This window comes from Falco rusticolus, chromosome 5 (assembly GCF_015220075.1).
Source record: "Falco rusticolus isolate bFalRus1 chromosome 5, bFalRus1.pri, whole genome shotgun sequence".
Lineage (NCBI taxonomy): Eukaryota > Metazoa > Chordata > Aves > Falconiformes > Falconidae > Falco > Falco rusticolus.
This window is the reverse complement of record NC_051191.1, coordinates 56234983-56254631: the sequence shown is the minus strand read 5'-3', so window position 1 is coordinate 56254631 and position 19649 is coordinate 56234983. Positions and strand designations below refer to the sequence as shown.

General features: G+C 40.5%; 1 protein-coding gene across 1 annotated transcript in view; it reads right to left on the bottom strand.

Moving 5' to 3' along the window:
* MRTFA (myocardin related transcription factor A) overlaps window positions 1-19649 on the bottom strand; it is a 50342-nt gene that overhangs the window by 17538 nt on the left and 13155 nt on the right. The window contains exon 2 of the mRNA XM_037389288.1: window positions 13470-13535. Within this exon, the coding sequence (XP_037245185.1) occupies window positions 13470-13535 (66 nt within the window). The remainder of the gene's footprint in view (window positions 1-13469; window positions 13536-19649) is intronic.

Sequence of the window (19649 nt, the reverse complement as noted above, 5' to 3'; positions counted from 1 at the left end):
TGTGAGGAATAAATTAACAATAATTCAAAACTAACCTTAGCAAGTGAGTATACAAATCCCCACAATGATGGGACAAATAGTTCCTGTTCAAGTTAAAGATATTTTTTACAATCTGGTTATGGAGAGAAACCACCAGAGAAAGTTATGCAAGCTGTGAAATGGGAGTGCATTGATTGCACTTTGGGATAAACCAAAGTAAGGGCAGAAATACACTATTGCAATAACTGCAAAAAGAATACAAAAAGCTTCACTGGCTAGCTGAGACATCACCTCCTGGGCAGCCTGACCATCACATTTCAATGAAGAGCAAGCAATACAAAACAAAGACTCTTTTCAGGCGCATGAACTGCTTGTGAGTATGCACGTATTTGAACTTAAACACACATTTCTTTCACTGTATGCATATCACAGAAAAATGAAATAAAAGTTCAGGTACACTTGGGCAAAGATACCATGCAATAAAAATTGGTTAAAAAATCTACCCTGGAAACAAGCAAAGCAGGCCTCATCTTGAGTCTTCAAAGGCTCTCTACCACCAGAATGTGCAGGCATGGCAGTAATTCTTGACTCTCCCCTTCCTGCCTACCTCTGCAGTCAGTCAGAGGCAGTACATGAACTTTAAGTGACATTTCCCTGACCATAGCAAATGGTCAGGAAAGTCAACTGCAGTTCAGCTGATGTCACAGGCAGTCCAGGAAAATCCTTGCATACAGAAGAACAAAGCAAGAAGAAAAGACTCCCCCCGGGAAAAAAAAAAAAAAGAAAAAACATAAAGAAAAAAGAAAAACCCTCCCCCAAAACACATACACATGAAATAGTAAGGAATGCAAAACTGCTACAGGAAGAATCTTGTAAAGAACAATTTCAGTCTCTCATGAATAGTCCTCTGGAAACAAACACTGGGTTGTAGCTCTTTGGGCTGGCAACATGACAGAGGACTTCAAATTCGACCTCTGAAAATGTCAAGAGGGCACAAATCCTTCACTGCTTCCCTCAGCAATCTAGGATGGGGCTGACATGTCAGAAGGGGGTATCTATTGTAAAATCATACTCCATTTGAAGTTAACTAAGCCTTGCACAATTTTTTGGCTTTGAAATGACTACACAGCCCAGGGCTGTGGAGCAACTCTGTTAACTTTACTATAGCAAACGAGGGGAAAAAAAAATTCCTACAAGGAACTCTGAAGCAGAAAAGCTCTGGGTAAGCTCACAATGCAGATATGCCCCTTTTCCAGCTTCTACCACTGCGCACTGATCCCTGCAAAACTATTCCTGCCCACATAACCTTCTGGCTTGCTCACCTGACTGTTGCTTTATCCATTCCGCTCACAATTACCCATATTGACAAAGCTCTACTGTTCTCAGCCATATCAGCTATTCTGGCTCATCCTAACCCTGTACACAAATGAGCTACAGCTTAGCTGGTGGAGCAGAAGCAGTGGTAACCAGGTAGGCATGGGACAGCACTTTGACACAGGATTCATGTCCACATGTACATTATGCAGCAGATACAACCATAGAAAATCGGGATGAAGAAACTGCAATCACCTAACGCCTTCTGACTGCTCAGGCTGGATAAAATACACTAAACCATTCCTTACAGTAATTTGTCTAACCTGTTCTGGAAGAACTCTCATAAAAAACCCGCAATATTATTGCAGAGAAATTATCCAGTGCATAGATGCCCTTTAGTATTTAAACACCTTTCTGAACATCTAACTTGCATTTCCCTTCCTACAATTTATACTCATTATTCCCTGCCTTACCTGCGATCATTAAAAAGAACAATTTATTCTATTCCTCTTTGCATTTGAAAACTTTGGTTTTCCTACAGTCTTCTGTTATATAAAATGACCAAAGTTAGCCATTTCAGCCTTCCCTTACAGATAACATTTTCCAGACCTTTGCTTGTTTACTCTCTTTTGGACTCCTTCCATTTGATCTGCATTTTCTTGAAGTATAGTGTGCAAAATTGGGTCCATATTACAGCCTAAGCTTTATCAGCTTTTACGCAGCTAAATGATTTTTAAATAACACTTTTCAGTTGTATGTCCCAGCCCGTTTGCTTTTTTTGTGTACAGAAAATACATGAAATATACAGAAATAACATGTTCACTTGTGCTTGGCTCACAAACCATGAAAGGTCTTCAATCCTCTTCTACAGAGCTGCTATCTAGGCAAGCATTCTCCATCCTCAATTCTTGCCACTGACTAGACATACCAAGATACAGAAACTCTGCATTTTCATTTGGTTTTGTCCCGTACTTCTCAGTTTCCCCAAATACTGAATCCCAATCCTGTCCTCCTCCTAGTCTAACCCGCAAGCTTAATAAATATGCACGCTGTTCCCCTGCTTACATCAAATTGCTGAATACTGAATAGTATCACAGACACTGACCCTCCCCTGCTCCACCTCATCCAAAAGCCCTGCTCAACATATACTCCCAGTCTGACATCAAGGCTTTATTCCAATACTGTTCTCTCACCAGCTGCATACGCAGCTTCAAGTTGTCCCAGCTTGCTTACAAAAACATCAGGTGAACCTGTGTCAAGCACCTTACTAAACCCAAGTGCAAAAAGGCATTTAAGACCCTGACTTCCTGGGGAGGCAGTTCAAGAAGTATTTAGTCTGGTGGTCGGTGCAGCTGAAGTAATGACATGTTCTTCCCCCTCCTCCATGTCTCACATTTCTGCCTTGCCATTGATGCTCCGATTGCGCTGGTACTGCACAGGGAGCTGTACTAAGGAACTGTCATGATAAGTAACTCCAGCACTTCCCCATGGCACTTGCCTTTCCCCAAAAACAGGGACTAGGTAACTCGGTGCGAATCCTTGATTTAGCTAACTGCATGGCCAGCTTCACTAGCTTTGCTAGCAAAACTTTAGGCGAGTCCCTGATGAGAACAGAGCACTGCCAGAGAGAAAACAAACAAACAAACAAACAAAAAACCAAACCCCAAAAAACTTGTCAAACTGCAACAGTAATATTAGCCATTGAGAATTTTTGTTTTCCACTGTATGCAGAAAAAAATTCCTTTGTATTTCTCTTTTACTGAAATATTTGAGAACGCAGAAGTACTGCAATGCCCACTTTTAGCTAGGTATACCTTTTGCCCACCTTTCTGATTTTGTTTCTGTGTGATATATGTGGGTATTTTTGTCAATGAACTGCAGTTACACTTTCTACCCTTGTTCCTGTACCTAGGCCTGGGACAAAGCATGTTAGCCCTCACTTACGCTGACAAAACTGTTTGTGGGCACAGATCACAGTTGTTTTGAAAGAGTTATTTTAACCTGGATTGGTATGCTGGTTTACAGCATGGCTCCACAAATAATAGTATCTGCAAAACTGAGCACAAACTGCCCTGCCAGACAAAGTCGGAAAGAAGAGGCTGGGTTTAAGGCCAGCGCTGCAGCAGGAGCCCCCACGCTGCAGAACCATGGCCCCTGTGTCTTCAGACTGCCCCATCCACCTTAGAAAAACAGCCTGATGTTACAAACGGCCCGAGAACTACTAAATGGCTTCACTAACAGGGTTTGGGACTGCACAGCCCGGCAGATGCCCTTCACTGAGGTGTACATACTTCTGTTCCACTTGAACTACCATCTGACAATTTGCAACATCCACTGTCAGCAGGATGAGCTTTACCCTTCACCTTTAGATGACTGAGAGTAGGACATGATTCTTCTACCACAGATGGGCTGGCTAGAAGGATCTCATGAAATTTCTACCACATACATCCTAGTTTTTTAGTCTCTGCAACTTGTGGAGTATTTTGATGCTTCATCACCAGAATTCCTCAAGCATTAGTATCTTTGTGGTCACACCTTTAGCTACCATGAGAAATCTCCCTGGAGATCAATAATGCAAATGTTTAGTGCCCCTACTCTGCTTCAAAAATGTTTGCAGGTATACATTGCAACTACTGTCCTTCCATCTGATCCCCCAAAACTAAGCAGCAGCACACAGGACCATCTACAATGATGCACACCTTTCCATACAAAGCACAGAGATGGAAGTTGCTAATCTTTGCTTCAAAGCAATGTATTAATTCCTATGAAACAGAGTCCAAAACCACAATGCATGAGTTCAGTGCTCCCTCAGTCCAAGCCACATTTTGAAGATGGCAATGCGTGAATGATAGCAGATATTGTTGCAAAGCATCAAACTGGTGCTGCTATAAACAGACTGGAATCACATGCAAAACTCCAATGTAACAGCAGAAACAAAAAGCCAAGCAAAACGGTTCAAACATTTACCCTGAAAGCAAATTTTTGCATTACAAAGCTTTCAAACATATCCTATATGGAGATCTTCAAGTTCCTGTTATCTACTATGAGAAGTAAGTGGAATCAGAACCAAATTCAGTCACTTTAAGAACGAAACATTGCTGGGGAAGGGGACTGACCCAAGTGCTGAGAAAAAGAGGTCAAAATACCTGTACACCCTGCATTTGCTTATGCAGCTGACAGAAGACACTAAGGTTTGCAAGAAACAAAGCAAAGGGAAGAAAGGCAGGGAAAAGGGTCTTCACAGGTCCCCATAGCTCGTGTCTAGGGGGAAGGAGAGGGTGCAAAACCTTCTGCAGTTGGTGAGATCACTATTGGAGACTAACAGACATAGAGGCTGACATAGCAGCGATGGCACATAAGCTTTTCTTAGCCAGAATATCTAGCTCATCACAGACAATAAGGTGATATTAGAACTGCAAATCAGTTGGTTGCACAACATGCGATGTTTGTAGAAAGGCTACAGCTAAATTCAAAATACTGAGTCAAGTATTCTGCTCTTCAGTTAGATCAGTTCCTGAGGGAAAGGTAAAATCTTCCTTTGCTATGACAGAGAAGATCGTGTCATGTCCAAACCCAGCCTCTGACCTGCTGACTGAATTCAGAACGGCATGCGGCTTTCTGCTGCAGCTATTCATGTCTGCTTTCAACTAAATTCTAGTTTCTCTCTCTTGTTTACTATGCTTTCGTCAAAAGATGAGATAAAGTGCTGTAAATAGGCTTGATGACTTCCTCTGTCAGTTCAGGGTGGGGCTCTCACCCCACAGCATTTTGTGTGCAGCATTTGGTAAGAGACTCAAAACTTGAATCACAGAGCAAGGCAGCTGGCACTTTCTTCCTCCCTTCATCACCACCCCACTTCCAAAAAGCATTTCTCATGGCATGGAAGAAAAAAAGTGTTTAAAAACTCGGCAACACGCACAGAAGCAGCTGTCATCTTGCTAGTGGGCCAGTGCCAAAGAGCAGTATGCTGTAGAAATATGAAAAAAGGATGGGGAATACACAGGTGAGAGAAAAGAAATCTCCATAAGCACCCTTTTCTCCTTAAGCAGCTTCTGGGAGTTTCACAGCTGATACGCAGATCTGACCATACTTGAGAATTGTTGCTGATTCCGTACTCCTGGCATTGGTAATAGCCCTTGAACTAAGGCTAAGATCTGAGTATCAAGTTAAGGATAAGAAAAGAAGCCACAACTGGTGATTCTTCAAACCCCAAAATATATAAACTCAGAAAATTCAGAATTATGATTGACATAAAAAAAAAAATCCAAATATTTTTATGAAGGTGAGAAATACATCTCTGGCACCCAAAAAAATGGAGCTTTGCCCTTCAACGACACCCTTCAATAACAATGTCATTGTGATTAAAGAATTATGAGTGTTTCCAGTCTCAAACAGGAGACAGGCTGGAGAAAGTTCCCCACGTTACTGTTGCCAGCACTGCCAAAGCATGGCATTACAGTTACAGTGCTACAGCTTTACCAAAACTTCCCTTTTACCAAGCTATTCCAATCAGTAGAGATATGGCACAGAAGATGGCAGATGAAAACATGCCATGTTGGCTAGATTGTTTGGTGAGGCTCAGGCTGTTGTGGAAGCCAGAGCTGAAGAAGCCCTGCCTCCCTGACACCCTACCTCATAAAGCCACCCTTTCTCCTGCATCAACACTCAAGAGCCTGCACAGTGTACTGGCTCACAGAGCTGCTGCTCCTCCAAAAAGCCACTTTCCAGCGCCCTGAACTGGGCTTGCCCTCGTTGCATGAGCATCTGTACAGGTGGGACTGTGGTACCCTGCCTCAGCACAGCTCAGCTCACCAGGGAGCCACGCACCAGCTGAGCTGCTTCCAACACCTGAACCAAGCACCTCTCCAGAGCCCACAGCCATACATCAGCAAAACTGTCCGTAATTTTATTATAGTGGTATCTCCCTTAGGATGCAGCTGAAGTTTAAGATTTTTGTTAAGTTTTAACTGTGTGAAAGCCTGAAGTGTAGGTTTGTCATAGCAAACATGCAAAATTATTGACAGAAAGGCCTAAGGTTTTTTTCAAGGCCAAACCTCTAAATGTGTTAATTTCTCAGAAAGTTCATTCTCTTCAGCATGGAAATTGTCACCCATGGTAACAGTTATCAGATCTATGGGTAACTATGACTACAGCTTTGTGTCAAAGAACATTTACAGCAAATACAGATAAAGTATAACTCACTCCATCATCACCATTAACTCTTGGCATTCAAAAGACATTACCTAAATCCTGAAATGAAAAATAAAAAAGATAAATCTTCACTACAGTTAGGATTATATCACCTCCAAACTGAAGAGGAAAAGGGAGACAAGGGACTTCTACCAGGAACGCTTTGGTCCATGCATTCCTAGACCAGACTTCATCCCTGCTTCTTGAATGTATAATTGCCTTTTACAAACTCTTCTGACAACTTGACGAAGTGCCCAGGCTGGGACAGGTGTGGGGCCCTGAGAAGAAAAAGGAGAGACCATTCCCAGCCAACAAGTAAGAATGAACCCAAGACAGCTGTAGGAACATAAAGGGGAAAAAGCTGCGCTACATACCAGATTTTACTTCCCTGAATTACTGTTTCTCTTGCAACTGACAGAGTTAAATCTTTTATCATCGCAGGGATCAAGGACTAAACACAGCCTATCAAAGTCTTTTCTTTCTACGAATTCAGAAAGGGCAAACAACACGTTTTTATTACTAGCACAATGAACTTCCCAACTCCAACCATGTCTCATTAATCACAGATGATATAAACACAGGGAAAACAACCACAGACAGCCATCTGAAAATATAAACAAACCAGGTGCAGTTATTAGGCCCCTGACAATGAAACTCTCAGTTTAAATGTATGGACTACTTCTTCACACAAAGCCTCAAGGCTTTGAAACTGTGCTTTAAGAAAAGAGATCAAAGTCAAAGAACCAGCAAATAATTTGTGGGAGGTAAGTTACAGGTAGAGGATCAAATTAAAATAAAACAAAACCAGTTACAGATTTCTGTGCTACATGCCACACAGAAATACAGCTGCAAGTGTCCTCTACAGCTTTTGTTTGTTTTATGGTATCTGCTTAGTGTTGCAGCCTTACTCTCAGAGCATGACATTTAAGTATATCAAAAGTCTCGCTGCAGCCTCTGTGTTTGAGGTCCCATTCTGGACACAATGAGCCAGGAAATAGCAGCATTTCAGAGATTTAATGAAGTACTAAAAAAAAGTTATTATTTTTACCTCTAAAAGACTTTACAGATTTGGACATTTTATTAAACAAGTCTGGGAATAACAATTTTTACAGTACATATGTTTGCTTTTAACTCCTTATCCTAAATGAAAGAACAGTTTCAGCTTGTTTTGTGGAAAAAAAGTTATGAAAGTGAAGCAGCCAGCAACGGGAAGAATAGTAGACACTAGATGGCAGGGAAGTAAAAATTTGTATTTTTGTTTCGTTACTATAAATATATTCCAAGAACTACAGGGAATGTCACTACAAAGACCTGGCATGTAAAGCAGCGAGAGAATGACGGGGAACACATTATGCAACAGATAGATAAAGCAGGAAGATCTCTTTCAGGGTGTTAAAGTAATCAGTTTACCTGCAGTTCAAATATAACACACAGTGCTCTTGAAACATCAACTGTCCAACACTTCTGAATCGGCAAAATTCCACATAGGCATAGCAGTTTATTTTCTATCCTAGCCTTTACACAGAAGATAAAATATTGTTGAGACATTCAGAATTGCACCTGAAGTCATCAGCATGACTGCAAAACAGCTCCTGCCATGAAAAATATGCACATGTAGATAACTGTGTATGTTCCAACAGCCTACTGCCTCCCCTTCCTTTGACATACATGAAAAGATGTTCCTATTTCACAATTAACAGATAAACAATTTATAAAGCTAGGTTTTTTGTTTTTTCTTTCTGACAACATTTAATATGTTCTGCTATAGCTACTGTTTGTAATAGGAACCAGGAGTTGATATATCCTCAAAGGACAGGTCTCCTTCAACTACTGCCCCATATACTATATTGACAGGTTTCAGGTTTAAAACTGGCAGCTTAGTGAGAAAATATGAACATGAATAAAATATTAAATATAGAGCTATGCAATACAGTTGGAAATGCATAATTTTCATCAACCAAATTACTTTTTTAAAATTCAGAAGTGGTTAGACTATCAAATAAAGGCTAAAGCAGCAATATAATTTTTAACTACCCCACAACACACACAAGTGTGGAATGTGTGGCCAGATTTTGGGGCCAAGATGTTTAAAGTCTAGAGACAAGGTTTAACTTTAGAAACTCACAGGTGGCAAGTATTTCACTTCCTGAAATCAATACATCAAAGATCCTTGTTTTCTTGTGATGGTAGCTGTGCTGGATGCAGAAGACCAGTTACAAGCTTTGCCCAGATGATGATCAACATTGATATGCCAAAGCAAGACCTGTGTTCTGTATCCTTAAATCACTAAGTGTCCCCAGTAAATGGCAATTCCTTTAGAATTAGTTCTAAGCAATGTCTCACAGCCCCCAAAAAAGCAAATACTGTATTTTTGTTATATAACAAATATATTAAATTTTCTCTATTAACCTTATGGCTAAAAAAAAATATGCAGCTAGTGATATGAGAGCCCTAATGAGATTATAATCATTAGACTGCCTGCTGTATTACAATCAAACCTAATTGTGTAACATGTTGCAATGGAACTATAGCATGCTCCCCTCATGTAGTCCAGAGGTAAAATACACTCTCCTCAGGAAAGACAGAAACCCAGCAGCACAAGATTCACAAATTTTGTATTCCAAAATATGCTCAAGCAACTAACATGCTGCATGTCTAAGCAGAAACTGCATCAGTTGTTAGTAATGCAGACCTACAGCATGGAAACACCCCAGCACCTGTAAAAAGTCACACTAGAAAAACACCACAAACTCCATCCTTTTTGGATTCTATATACATTCATGTGTTCTGCATATACTGCACCCTGGAATGCAAATATATCATCAGAGTAGTTGGATGTGGGCACAAAACCTGGCAAACATCAGATACACTGAAGCGAAAAAGAAGCTCCTAGAAATTCTCTGCCTGTATGGCAGCCACCTTCCTTCTAGCCTTCAGTCCAGATGATGCCCTTTTCAAAGGCTGCCTGAGTCATCTTTCAGATATTCACAAAGCAATTCTACACAGCAACACAAGGCACATTCCCAGAAATTATGATCTACTTCTGTTTCACCTGCTTAGGTGGATCTAATGGTCACAACAGCTTCCCTGCAGGACTGTGCCATGTGACAACCTTGCATGCTTGCCTATATTTTTTGTTTGCAGCAAAAAGCTGAAGATCACAATCCTGATGGATAAAATAGGCATGTGAAGCTTTAAACCTTGCAAAAGACAAAAAGCACAACATACTTTGCAAAGCAGAGTACTGTCACATTTGCCAAATGTCTTTCCCCTACAAATTTTTGCTGGTTTAGTTGAAAGATACTTTCCACACGTCTTTCTACTTTTTCTACCCTGATGCACATTAGCTACTGTTTTAAACATTCTTTTCAAGGGTAGAAAACTGGGTGTTCAATACTCTCCCCCAAAACCTTAGAAGAGCTGCAACCTTTAAATACGACACTGTAAAAACTGACATCTGACTGTTCTACAGCACAAAAGAGTTCAAAGAGTTGAGCTCAGACAGCAGATTTTGTTTAGCTTGTGTTTTATGAGGATGAGAAGATGAAAATCACCTCTGCATAGCTAAAAAAAAAATGCAAATAGCAAAAAAGCTTGTCTATTTGCACCATCAGAAAATAGGCTGAAACCTGAATGAATATGAAAACTCATCTCTCCTTGTTTCTAGATACAGTCCTTCTAGTTCAAATCACAGGTATGTCAGAGGCAGATGAAGATGTGCTTCCCAGCTCTTTTGTATGGGCAATTGAGAATTTTAATCTTCAACTAACGAATCCTGCTACTAGTAAAAGGTTACACAAAGTAATAACAAAAAAGCAAGAAGAATTAATGAACCATAAACCCCAATTATTCTGAATCCTCTGTCACTGCTTATAAATGCTTTATTTCTTACTACACTAATCTTTTGGTGAAGCATAGCCCTACTCTAGGTGGCTGGTGAGTTGGAAAGGTTATTCGAGTGAGATAGTGTACGTGGTAACAAAATGTTGAAACATTTGCCTTTCCTCTCTAACATATAAACAAAATTCCACATGGGAACAAAGCAAGCAGTTACCAGCTCTGTTCTGAACAAGCAAAGCAGGAATGGTGTGACTCTCACACTAATGTGACACAAAGGCAACTTCTCCCACTCCTCAGGTTTACAGCGTCCAAAAATCTTGTGTTGGTGGAAGCCTGAAATAAAATGTCTTTTAGGGCACCAAGATGAGTCTAACCACCACCAAGACTTACATTGCAGTCAGGAGATCCAAAGGTACCAACGTGAGTTTACACACTAGATAGCTTTTAATGTAAACCAGCAACTTTTACTTCTTGCACGCCTGGTTCATGGATTTTTGCATGTCTGTTTGGCCACAAGATCCAGGACCTGATCTGTATTAAAGGCTAATCTAAATGAACATGCAGGATAGCACAGTAACACCAAATGTGCACAGAATAACAGTTGATGCTGAGGAACTGACATCCACACTCCATACGTGAAGGTGAAATGGGAGGTGTGGTGCCAGACCAAGTTGTAGTCTGGCCCCACAGACTGAATGCAAATTAGGTGTATGCAGAATACTTTCCAGTTTACTTTCAACCCAGTTTAATCCAACACTCAAACTTGATTTCATGGTGCAAAGTGAAGTACAGTAGGCTGGTGCCATCAGGAGCTTCACTTCAAAAGCACCTTCCTGACACAAGCTCTAATGTTAATGTAGATATGCTGCAACTACCACAATTCTTTCGACAGTGTTTAGGCTGTCCACATGGAAAATAAAGGCTAGAAGCCAACCAGCATTTCACAAGGAAAGAGCACTCTAGCTCATTTAATTCAACACCAAACCATCCCCTGGATTCCCACTTTATATTTTTGTTAAATCATGATAAAGGGCTGTGTGGGGCCTTGTTGCTGACTAATGAACTCAAGAGGGAGACATGGGGCCCAGTATAGCCACGTTTAGTAGAAGATGACAGCGAAACAAGATTAAGTACCTAAATGTTTTCACAGACAGGGGGTACAGGGCAGAGAGATGAAAGAATACAGGATACTTGCATGTTCCCAGTAGTAAGAAAAAAATGTCTAGTCTGAAATGCTGAAAGTAAAAGCGAAGCTGTCACGGCTCTGAGACACCTTCAGGAGCAACATGGCCCCTCGTCATCCTCTGTACTTCTCAGGTTAGAAATGGGACATTTCCTTTGAGTATCATAATTTATCTCACATCTGATCTTCTCATTAAAAACAGCCCAGGCAAATAATGTTTTAAACATTTCCCTATGTGTGGTTATTTCCAGTTGGCAGGTATGGGTAAATGATACCATGACTTGGAGTGAACTAATTTCAAATCATGTTTAGAATAGATTTATTAAAGTGGGTTTTCTTCACTGCAGAAAGAACCTTTCCATGTGTCACCAGTATTTTCACAATGATATTTCACCGAGTGTTCTTCTTTGGTCCGTCATAAAACTCACATGTAGGAGACATAAATGAAGCAATGAAGGGCACGAGTCTGCAAAGACTAGTTATTTAGGCTGTATTTTAAGCAAATTTGAGACTGACTAATTACTTTGGGTGCCTTACTTGAATTACTTGCAAGGGCCTAATTTTCAAAAGGCTCATAAAACAGACCCCTCTCAGGAATCACAAGTTTGGCCAGCCACAATTTGAAGAAAGCCAGTACTGAACGTAAGTTAATACAGTATTTGCATACATATCCATCTAAAGCAGGAGACCACAAAGAAGTCAGGAACATTTTCTTCTGGGAAGCATTATTAAAAGGGCACAGTCACTGGGACACTAGTCTTTCATTCAAAAGAAACTAAGTGTGTTCTGTAGAAGCACATATACGAGTTCCCCAGGTAAAAATAACACAGGCATGATGTACTATATGCAGATAGGACGATCTTTCCTTTTTGATTTGGTAATAGAATTTTAAGTAGGGGTCCCAAAAACATCTTGAGTATGTCACTGCCTTCTAGCGAGCCACTTCAGCTGACAGAGTGCTGCTGACAGGTTCTCTTCATTGAGAGAGCTGATAGCCTAACCTTATGCCTTTAGCAAAGTCTAAGTCAAATCACTGTGTCATACTACAGTGTGCACCCCAGAAATAGGAGGAATGAGAAACTCCTCATTACTAAACTGTCTTGAAGTAAGGCTTGTGAAACGGAGGAAGGGGAAAGTTTTTTAAAGAAGAAAACATACCTGGTCCATTGCCTTTTACTAAAGCTGTTAAGTGAAACTGAGAGGACCTCAGAACTAAAACATTTTCTCTTTGGTCTTGCTTCAAGTTGTTACCTATAAGTCATCTAGTTTGGAGGCACCAAAGCATGACAAAGCTATTTGTCAGATATCTTCTTGCATGTTGGGGGGAAGGAGGGGAACAAACCAAAAAAACACCTTCTTAAACACTAACCTGACAGTGAATTTATTAAAGCTTGGCATTAGGGTATATCCCATGTGTCTACCCAGAAAAGTAAAAGTTCTCTGGCTCTGAAGATTTTGCCTTCCCCTGCAGGAAGCGGGGGGAATACCCCTTCTTGGTTAACATCTTGTATGCAACTGCCTGTTTTCAGTTGATTTAAGGAATATATACATACAAAGTTCCAACTGCCTCAGAGGTCTGGGGAGCAGACAAACAAGAACAGAAACTGCAGAGGCAGGAAGCCTGTTAGAAGAGAGATTACCAGCATGCATCAAGTATATAATGCACTTCTAACATAGTATGTTCTCCAGAAGACTCTTGTGCACTGTGATCAAATCCAAAAATTATTTTGGAGTACCGTTATGCTTGAAGCCATTACTCTCTTCCATAATATCAGAGGTGGCCCTGTACCTAGCGTACCAACCCTTTAAAAGGACCAAGCTGGGTGGGACAGGGTGGGGCTCTAAGATATGATGTTTTTCATGCAGAAACGGAGAATCTGATCTTTCAAATTGTATGTGAAACCATTCTCTACTGAAAAACATGCAGAAAAACATCAAGACAAAGAGTTTAAGCAATACTTACGCGGCATGATCCCTTGGCTCACCAGCTCCTCCCGTGTGCGTCGCTGCTGGAGCTTCAACTGCAGCACTGCACGACAGCAGAGAGAGGGAACAGAAGGAAACCCATCAGCACAAGGAACAACTGAAGAGACATTTTCAAATGCATCCCGTTTTCTTCTTCAGACGCCAAACCACCAGCAAGCAGCAGAACGAAAAGACCCCCTTCCCACACCACTCCCCTGCCCCACTGCAATTGCAGAAGTGGCCTTCAGCAGTCAGGTTTCCGTATTCTGCTGCGGGCAACAGGGAGAGGAAGTTGCACAGGGTCTTGGCAGGGTGATAAAAATCCGCAAAGGCAGGCCTGTTTCTCAATTCTTTCTAGAGCACCAACTTCTTTCCAAACCATTAATATTAAAAAACAAACAAAGAGAAACACCGGCTGACAGTCCTCCAATAAACACAGAGTGACACCCCAGCTGCTAATGATGCCTGAAAACTCTAATTACCATGTGCAGATTAAATTGATATGACAAAATTATTGGTCATTACTCTAAATTACAAGGCTGATTTCCTTCCTCAACTTAGAAATTCACCTTCAGAAACATCTTACAGAAGTGAAGTATCATGGATATATCTAGAAGTGTCCTTGTTCCACAGCAAAAGGAATCCTTTATCACTAGATTTTTCCTATTTATTTTAGCATAACAGAACATATGCATCCCCTGTGTGAAATGCAATTATCTGGGTTTTTTCCTAACGTAAATCTCTGAAATAGTCATAATTTCAACAATTAGATTATAACAGCAGTTTCCCTTTAAACGGTACAATCAAAGCAACATTCTAGGGATTGTCCTTACAATCAAAGACAGGTTCCATAGGAAAGGGACCTTTCAAAATGGAAGAAAAAAAATCACACGCATGTGTGCACACACACATATATCAATTTAGGACAAACTCAGTGAGCATCAATAGATACTGAATCCCATGTGCAATCAAACCCAAGCTCCTAAATACACTCAACATAAAATATTATAAAATGAATGGCATGGCATCTTCCCTGTTTTCATGCCAATTTCTTCTGTCAAGCTTATGTCTCTTGTGTAGTCCACATAAGAGAACTCCACACAAATGTAGTGGAACCACCAGAGAGCAAAACTGCTCTACAGACTAACTAGTGCAGTCTCATTACAACCCTTATGCTTCCTTTCTCAAGTACTTTGTTTGTTCAATAAATTCATTTCATATGTTACATCCAAATTTATACTGTATACTCCTTAAAGTAGGGATAAACAAATTTAAGAAGATGCCGCTTCATCTACTTACATACATCATCACGTTTTACCTGTTTCTTTCAACCTCCTATTTGCAGTTTGCATTTGACTAAGATACAACTTCCAGTAAGGGTTCTGCTCTTCATAAGAAGTTAACAAGAGATCTATCTTTTCCTTGGTTGGTTGCACAGCGGCTGATCACCCTCACTTAAATGCATGCTTAAATTTTTGCTTGGATTTGTCTAGCTTCCACTTCCATTGGCTCTTGACGTACCTTTCTTTGAAAGGCTTATGACAATGAGAATATATTTCCTACCTGTGGAGGTGCTTCTGTGTGCCCAGTGTGCAACTAAGTTACCTCTCTTCTGTTTCTTAAGCCAAACTAGGATTCCTCAATATATGCAACCTGGGCAGGAAACTACTGCTAGTACGCGGAAGGGAGAGAGAGAGAGGGAGGGTGTACAGAGCACCATACTAATTCTGTGTGGGATCAGCCAAGAGCCAGAGCAAGAAGGAGGGAACACAGAGGGCAAGGAAGGCCCTTTGTCTGGCCATCAAACTGCAGACAGAAGTGGCAGTCCCAGACTCTTCCTCCCACCCAGCATGCGCCTGCGCTCCTACTTTTTTGTGCTAGTGTGAGGGCTAATACAGTGTCATGGCTGGCCTGTTCACAGAGCTCCTCACTTACTGTATTTGTTTTGAGGTCATCAAAACCGCATCTACATGAGCACTTGATCTAACAGCTTGCTGCAACAGAGTCAAATCTCTCACTCCCCACATCATCTTTCATGTTCCCCTTACTGGTGGCTGGACTCACTGACACGAGAAAGACCACTGCCCCATCAAAACAGGGAATTGTTTTCTGTCTCATTAGTGAGCTGAAGAGGACGACTGTATAGCCAGGTATTTGCTAACACTAATGTAAGGCGGGAGTGAGACTTCATCCTTCCAGCAGCAGTATGCCACTAAGTGATTTCAGCTCTTTTAGGTAACGGCACATTAAATCTCTCACTGCATGGCATTATTTCCACTAGTGAGCCATTTCAGGGACTGATTTCCATACCCTAATTTAGCCCATCTCCCCAGCTTTAAGTGCAGATAATCTCATTATTACTCATGTCTTCCCATTTACACATCTAGCAATGCATGTTAGCCCTTTTTGCCACTTGGCTCCTTATTTGCTAGGACCATCTACTTGCCCTCCCATTTATCTTTTACCTCCCAGAGTCAGGGATTTTCAGTGAAAAACTCCCACCCACAAGTGTGGCTGGCATTTTTTGCTCCTTGGGGCATAACTCTGCCCCCACCTGTATTTATATATATTTTGCCCAACTGTCTCAGTTTGCCTAAATGATAATGATCTAAACCTTTTTTTTTTTCATGTCATTATTTATGCCTCCACTAATCCTTGCTCCATCCACCTTGTTACCATCTTGCATTTGTCTCCACACCACACTGGGCTGATCGCAACTAGAAACGCTTTTCTGCTTTCTTTGATTGCAGTCAGTTCTTAATCTACTTAAGCAATACTTCATTAAATTCAAAGATACTTTTAAAGCCAAAATATACCAGACTACTAAGTTAAAGACATTAAAAAAGTCTATAACACCCAGACAAAACACCTAGAAACCAAATTTCACATGTCTAAACAACAAAATCACATTTGAGCAGACCTGTTTTCACAAATTGAAAAAGCTAAGTAGTGTGACTATATTACTATTCCTATACCATCTAAAGTCTTTATCAATTTTTCAATAGATTTTTTTCCTGGAACTGATACCAGATTAGCCACTCTTTACTCACTCACCCTTTTTCAGTAGTGATGCGAAATGTTACTGGTCTTTCGCTCTTCTGAAGTCTCCCCGCTGTTCACAGATTTATTAGAAATCAGTCTCACCCAGTTACAGACTTCATCAAATGACTTAGAATTCCCTTCCTGACTTCAGCTTCCCCTATGAATTTTCTAAATATATCTTATTTCTATATCAGCTACCATCTACTACCCTTTTTCTCTACCCATTATACGCACCTTTTATTTTTAAACACTATGTCCCTTCACAGGAAGAAACTAGCAACTGTCAAGAGGACTAAACTGGAGAATAAGGAAAAGGTCATTTTCAGCATACTTTTAATAAGCACTAAATTATTTATGTACACTTATGTATGTATATGTATATACATACATATTAAGCACAAGTTATAATCAGCACATGATGCACTTTTCTCCCAGTATAGCTTATTTTTGTGGCAGAGCGGAGGGCAAAAAGGATTACTTCAGTTCACTCCTTGAATTCATTTTGGCTTAAACAAGTACTCGGAGTTCCCAATGCCATTTCATATATTTAGGAGATCACCTGTTTACGTGTGCAAGTGTGTGAATCCTATATATAGATTAACAGATGTCCCAAGTGCCAAACCATGGCTGTTGTACGTGGAGCTCAGCCAAAGGTCTAGAATGACCAGAGAAATTCAAAGTTACTTAAAGACAGCCTGGAGTGTAAGTCTTTCAATCATAAACCAACAATCTTCTTTTTCCTTTATCCCTGTACTTAATTTTTAGATTAATTTTCAAATTAAGAATAAATCAGGTCATATAAAGGACAATAGTATACATCTGATGGATAGAAAGTAAGTTCCATACTGGCACCCTTCTACTCACCACTTTCATTCAACTCGTGACATGATCTATGCAACATTTTGTCTGATTTTCCCACTCGAATTTGGGCATTATTTATTTATTTCACAAGTATGAAAAATTTTGAGATAAAGTTTGAACGAGGTTTTTATATCTCTAATGAACTGTTCCAAGAATTAGTAAAACACTCCAGAGAAATCTGGAGCTGTTAAAGACAACTGCTGCCTGCAGTTTTAAAAGGAGGGGTGGAGAAGGATTGATGGGGGCGCGTGTACTAAGAAACAAGTAACATCCTGACACAGCTACTACCAACAGTTACACTGTTAGTGAAATACAGTAAGTCGTGACTTTTTTTTTGTTCATCTTACCATAAAACTGCCTTAATAGGGAACCCACAGGCATACTCTTAAGACTAGAGCTTATTTCTGCCTACTCATTGCTGGTAGCAGCTCAGAGCAGTATATGCTTAATATACACAGGCTGCACCCATATGGACACTTTCAGCGTACTCACAACTCTAGTCGTAGTACAGGAGTGCATTAGTAGTAAGCAGTAGCAAGAATACATACTTACGATGAGCTAACTTGGTTTTTGCAGCTCATCATCTAAATTTGCAACAACATGCCTGCCCTTACACAAACATATCTGAAAACCCTTCTATTTCTAAACCACACTTTGTGTTTAATAGTGTGACTAGAACTACTACAGAAACTAGACTGCAGCCTCTGCATCTCAAAAGAAAAAAAATAAATCTCATCTTAGAAACTATGTCACGTATCAGGACAGGTTTATGACAAATTAAAAAAATATTCTGCATTTCCTGTTTTTTGAAAACTAGCGAAGGGAAGCGCACAGCTCTGAACTGCCGCTTGTGGTGAGGCCCTGTGCCTGTTACATTGAATACAGACTTACTGCCAAAGGCAGTGTTTGCATTTCCAGAAAATCTTTTCTTCTAAGCCATCCCAAGTGATACTCAAGGTCACCCAACCAAGGTAATGATTAAGCACAGACATAAGGTGGATTACAACAGAGACAGCACAAGCAGTGGTGCAGAACAGAAGGGAAGAAGGCTGCTAAAGCCAAACTATACCCTATCAAGGAGCTGAGGGAGTCAGAACTCCCTGCTATTCAGGCCGAGATTCCCATGCAAAAAGGGAGAGTGCAAGACATAAACTGCATATTAGCTAAGGCAGGCTATATGCTTACAGATGTGATTTATCAATTTTGTAAATTCAGTGAAAGCAGTCTGCCTCATAGAAAAATTCATCCTTGCAAGCCAATCAATAACCCCTGTGATTAGAAAGAGCAACTACCGAAGAACAAGTGAAATTAGCCTAATTTTATTATCTAAGCTGAGGAAAGTGCTTAAGTGCTTACTTTTACTTAGAGTAAGTAAAAGCACTGAAAAGCAAACTGCACTTTCATGCTTATAAGGGTTCACAGTCATTTATTTGTATGCCGGTCAGCACCTCTGCACACCCCATTTGAAAGCCCTGTGCTACAGCATCCACTTAACTTACAAGAAAGCATTAATACAGCACGAGCTGGGATGGAAACCTGGCAGTTAGCTCATCAATGCCTCCACCTTTCAGTACCAATGAAGATTTTTTTTAGGAGAATTTTCACTGGCCTAGCACTGAGTAGGGCTGACTGGGTTTACTTTGTAAGGGTCAGAGACCACAGCCTAAAGAAATTACACTAGGCCACCATTTGCAGCTCACACATATTTTTCAAATTTTCGGTGCAATGCGGAGAACACTGTTAGATTAAACCAAAAGCCTATATGCAACCAACTTAATTATAATATGCAACCATAAAATATTACTTTGAAAAAATGGGCTGTTTGCTGAACAAAATCACCACAGCTGTTTGCGCAGAACTGAGGCCTCTAACTTGGAATATCACAGCCATGTAACTGCTGCTTTGAAGGGTGAAGCCATCTTTCCACTTGGTGAAGCCACCTTTTCACTCACCATTTGGCCAACAGCAGGCCTTCTAATTACACAGAGATTTTTTTTTTCCTAGTTTCTGATTAAATAGTCACATGTGACCAGTAGCCAATGCCAAATTCAGCTTTGGAATATGCGGTACATCAGCCGTTTTCAGTGGAGGTTATAGCCTACATTTATCTGAATTCACTCCATCGGAGATGGGGTGAGAAAACATTTCCTTCACACTGAAAATGGTCTCTGAGCATTTCTCAGCTCTGCCTACTTACAAAACAAATGCTGACTCATATTAACCCCTTCATGCTTCAATGGGAAACCAGATTAGATTATGGTTCACACACCAGCAA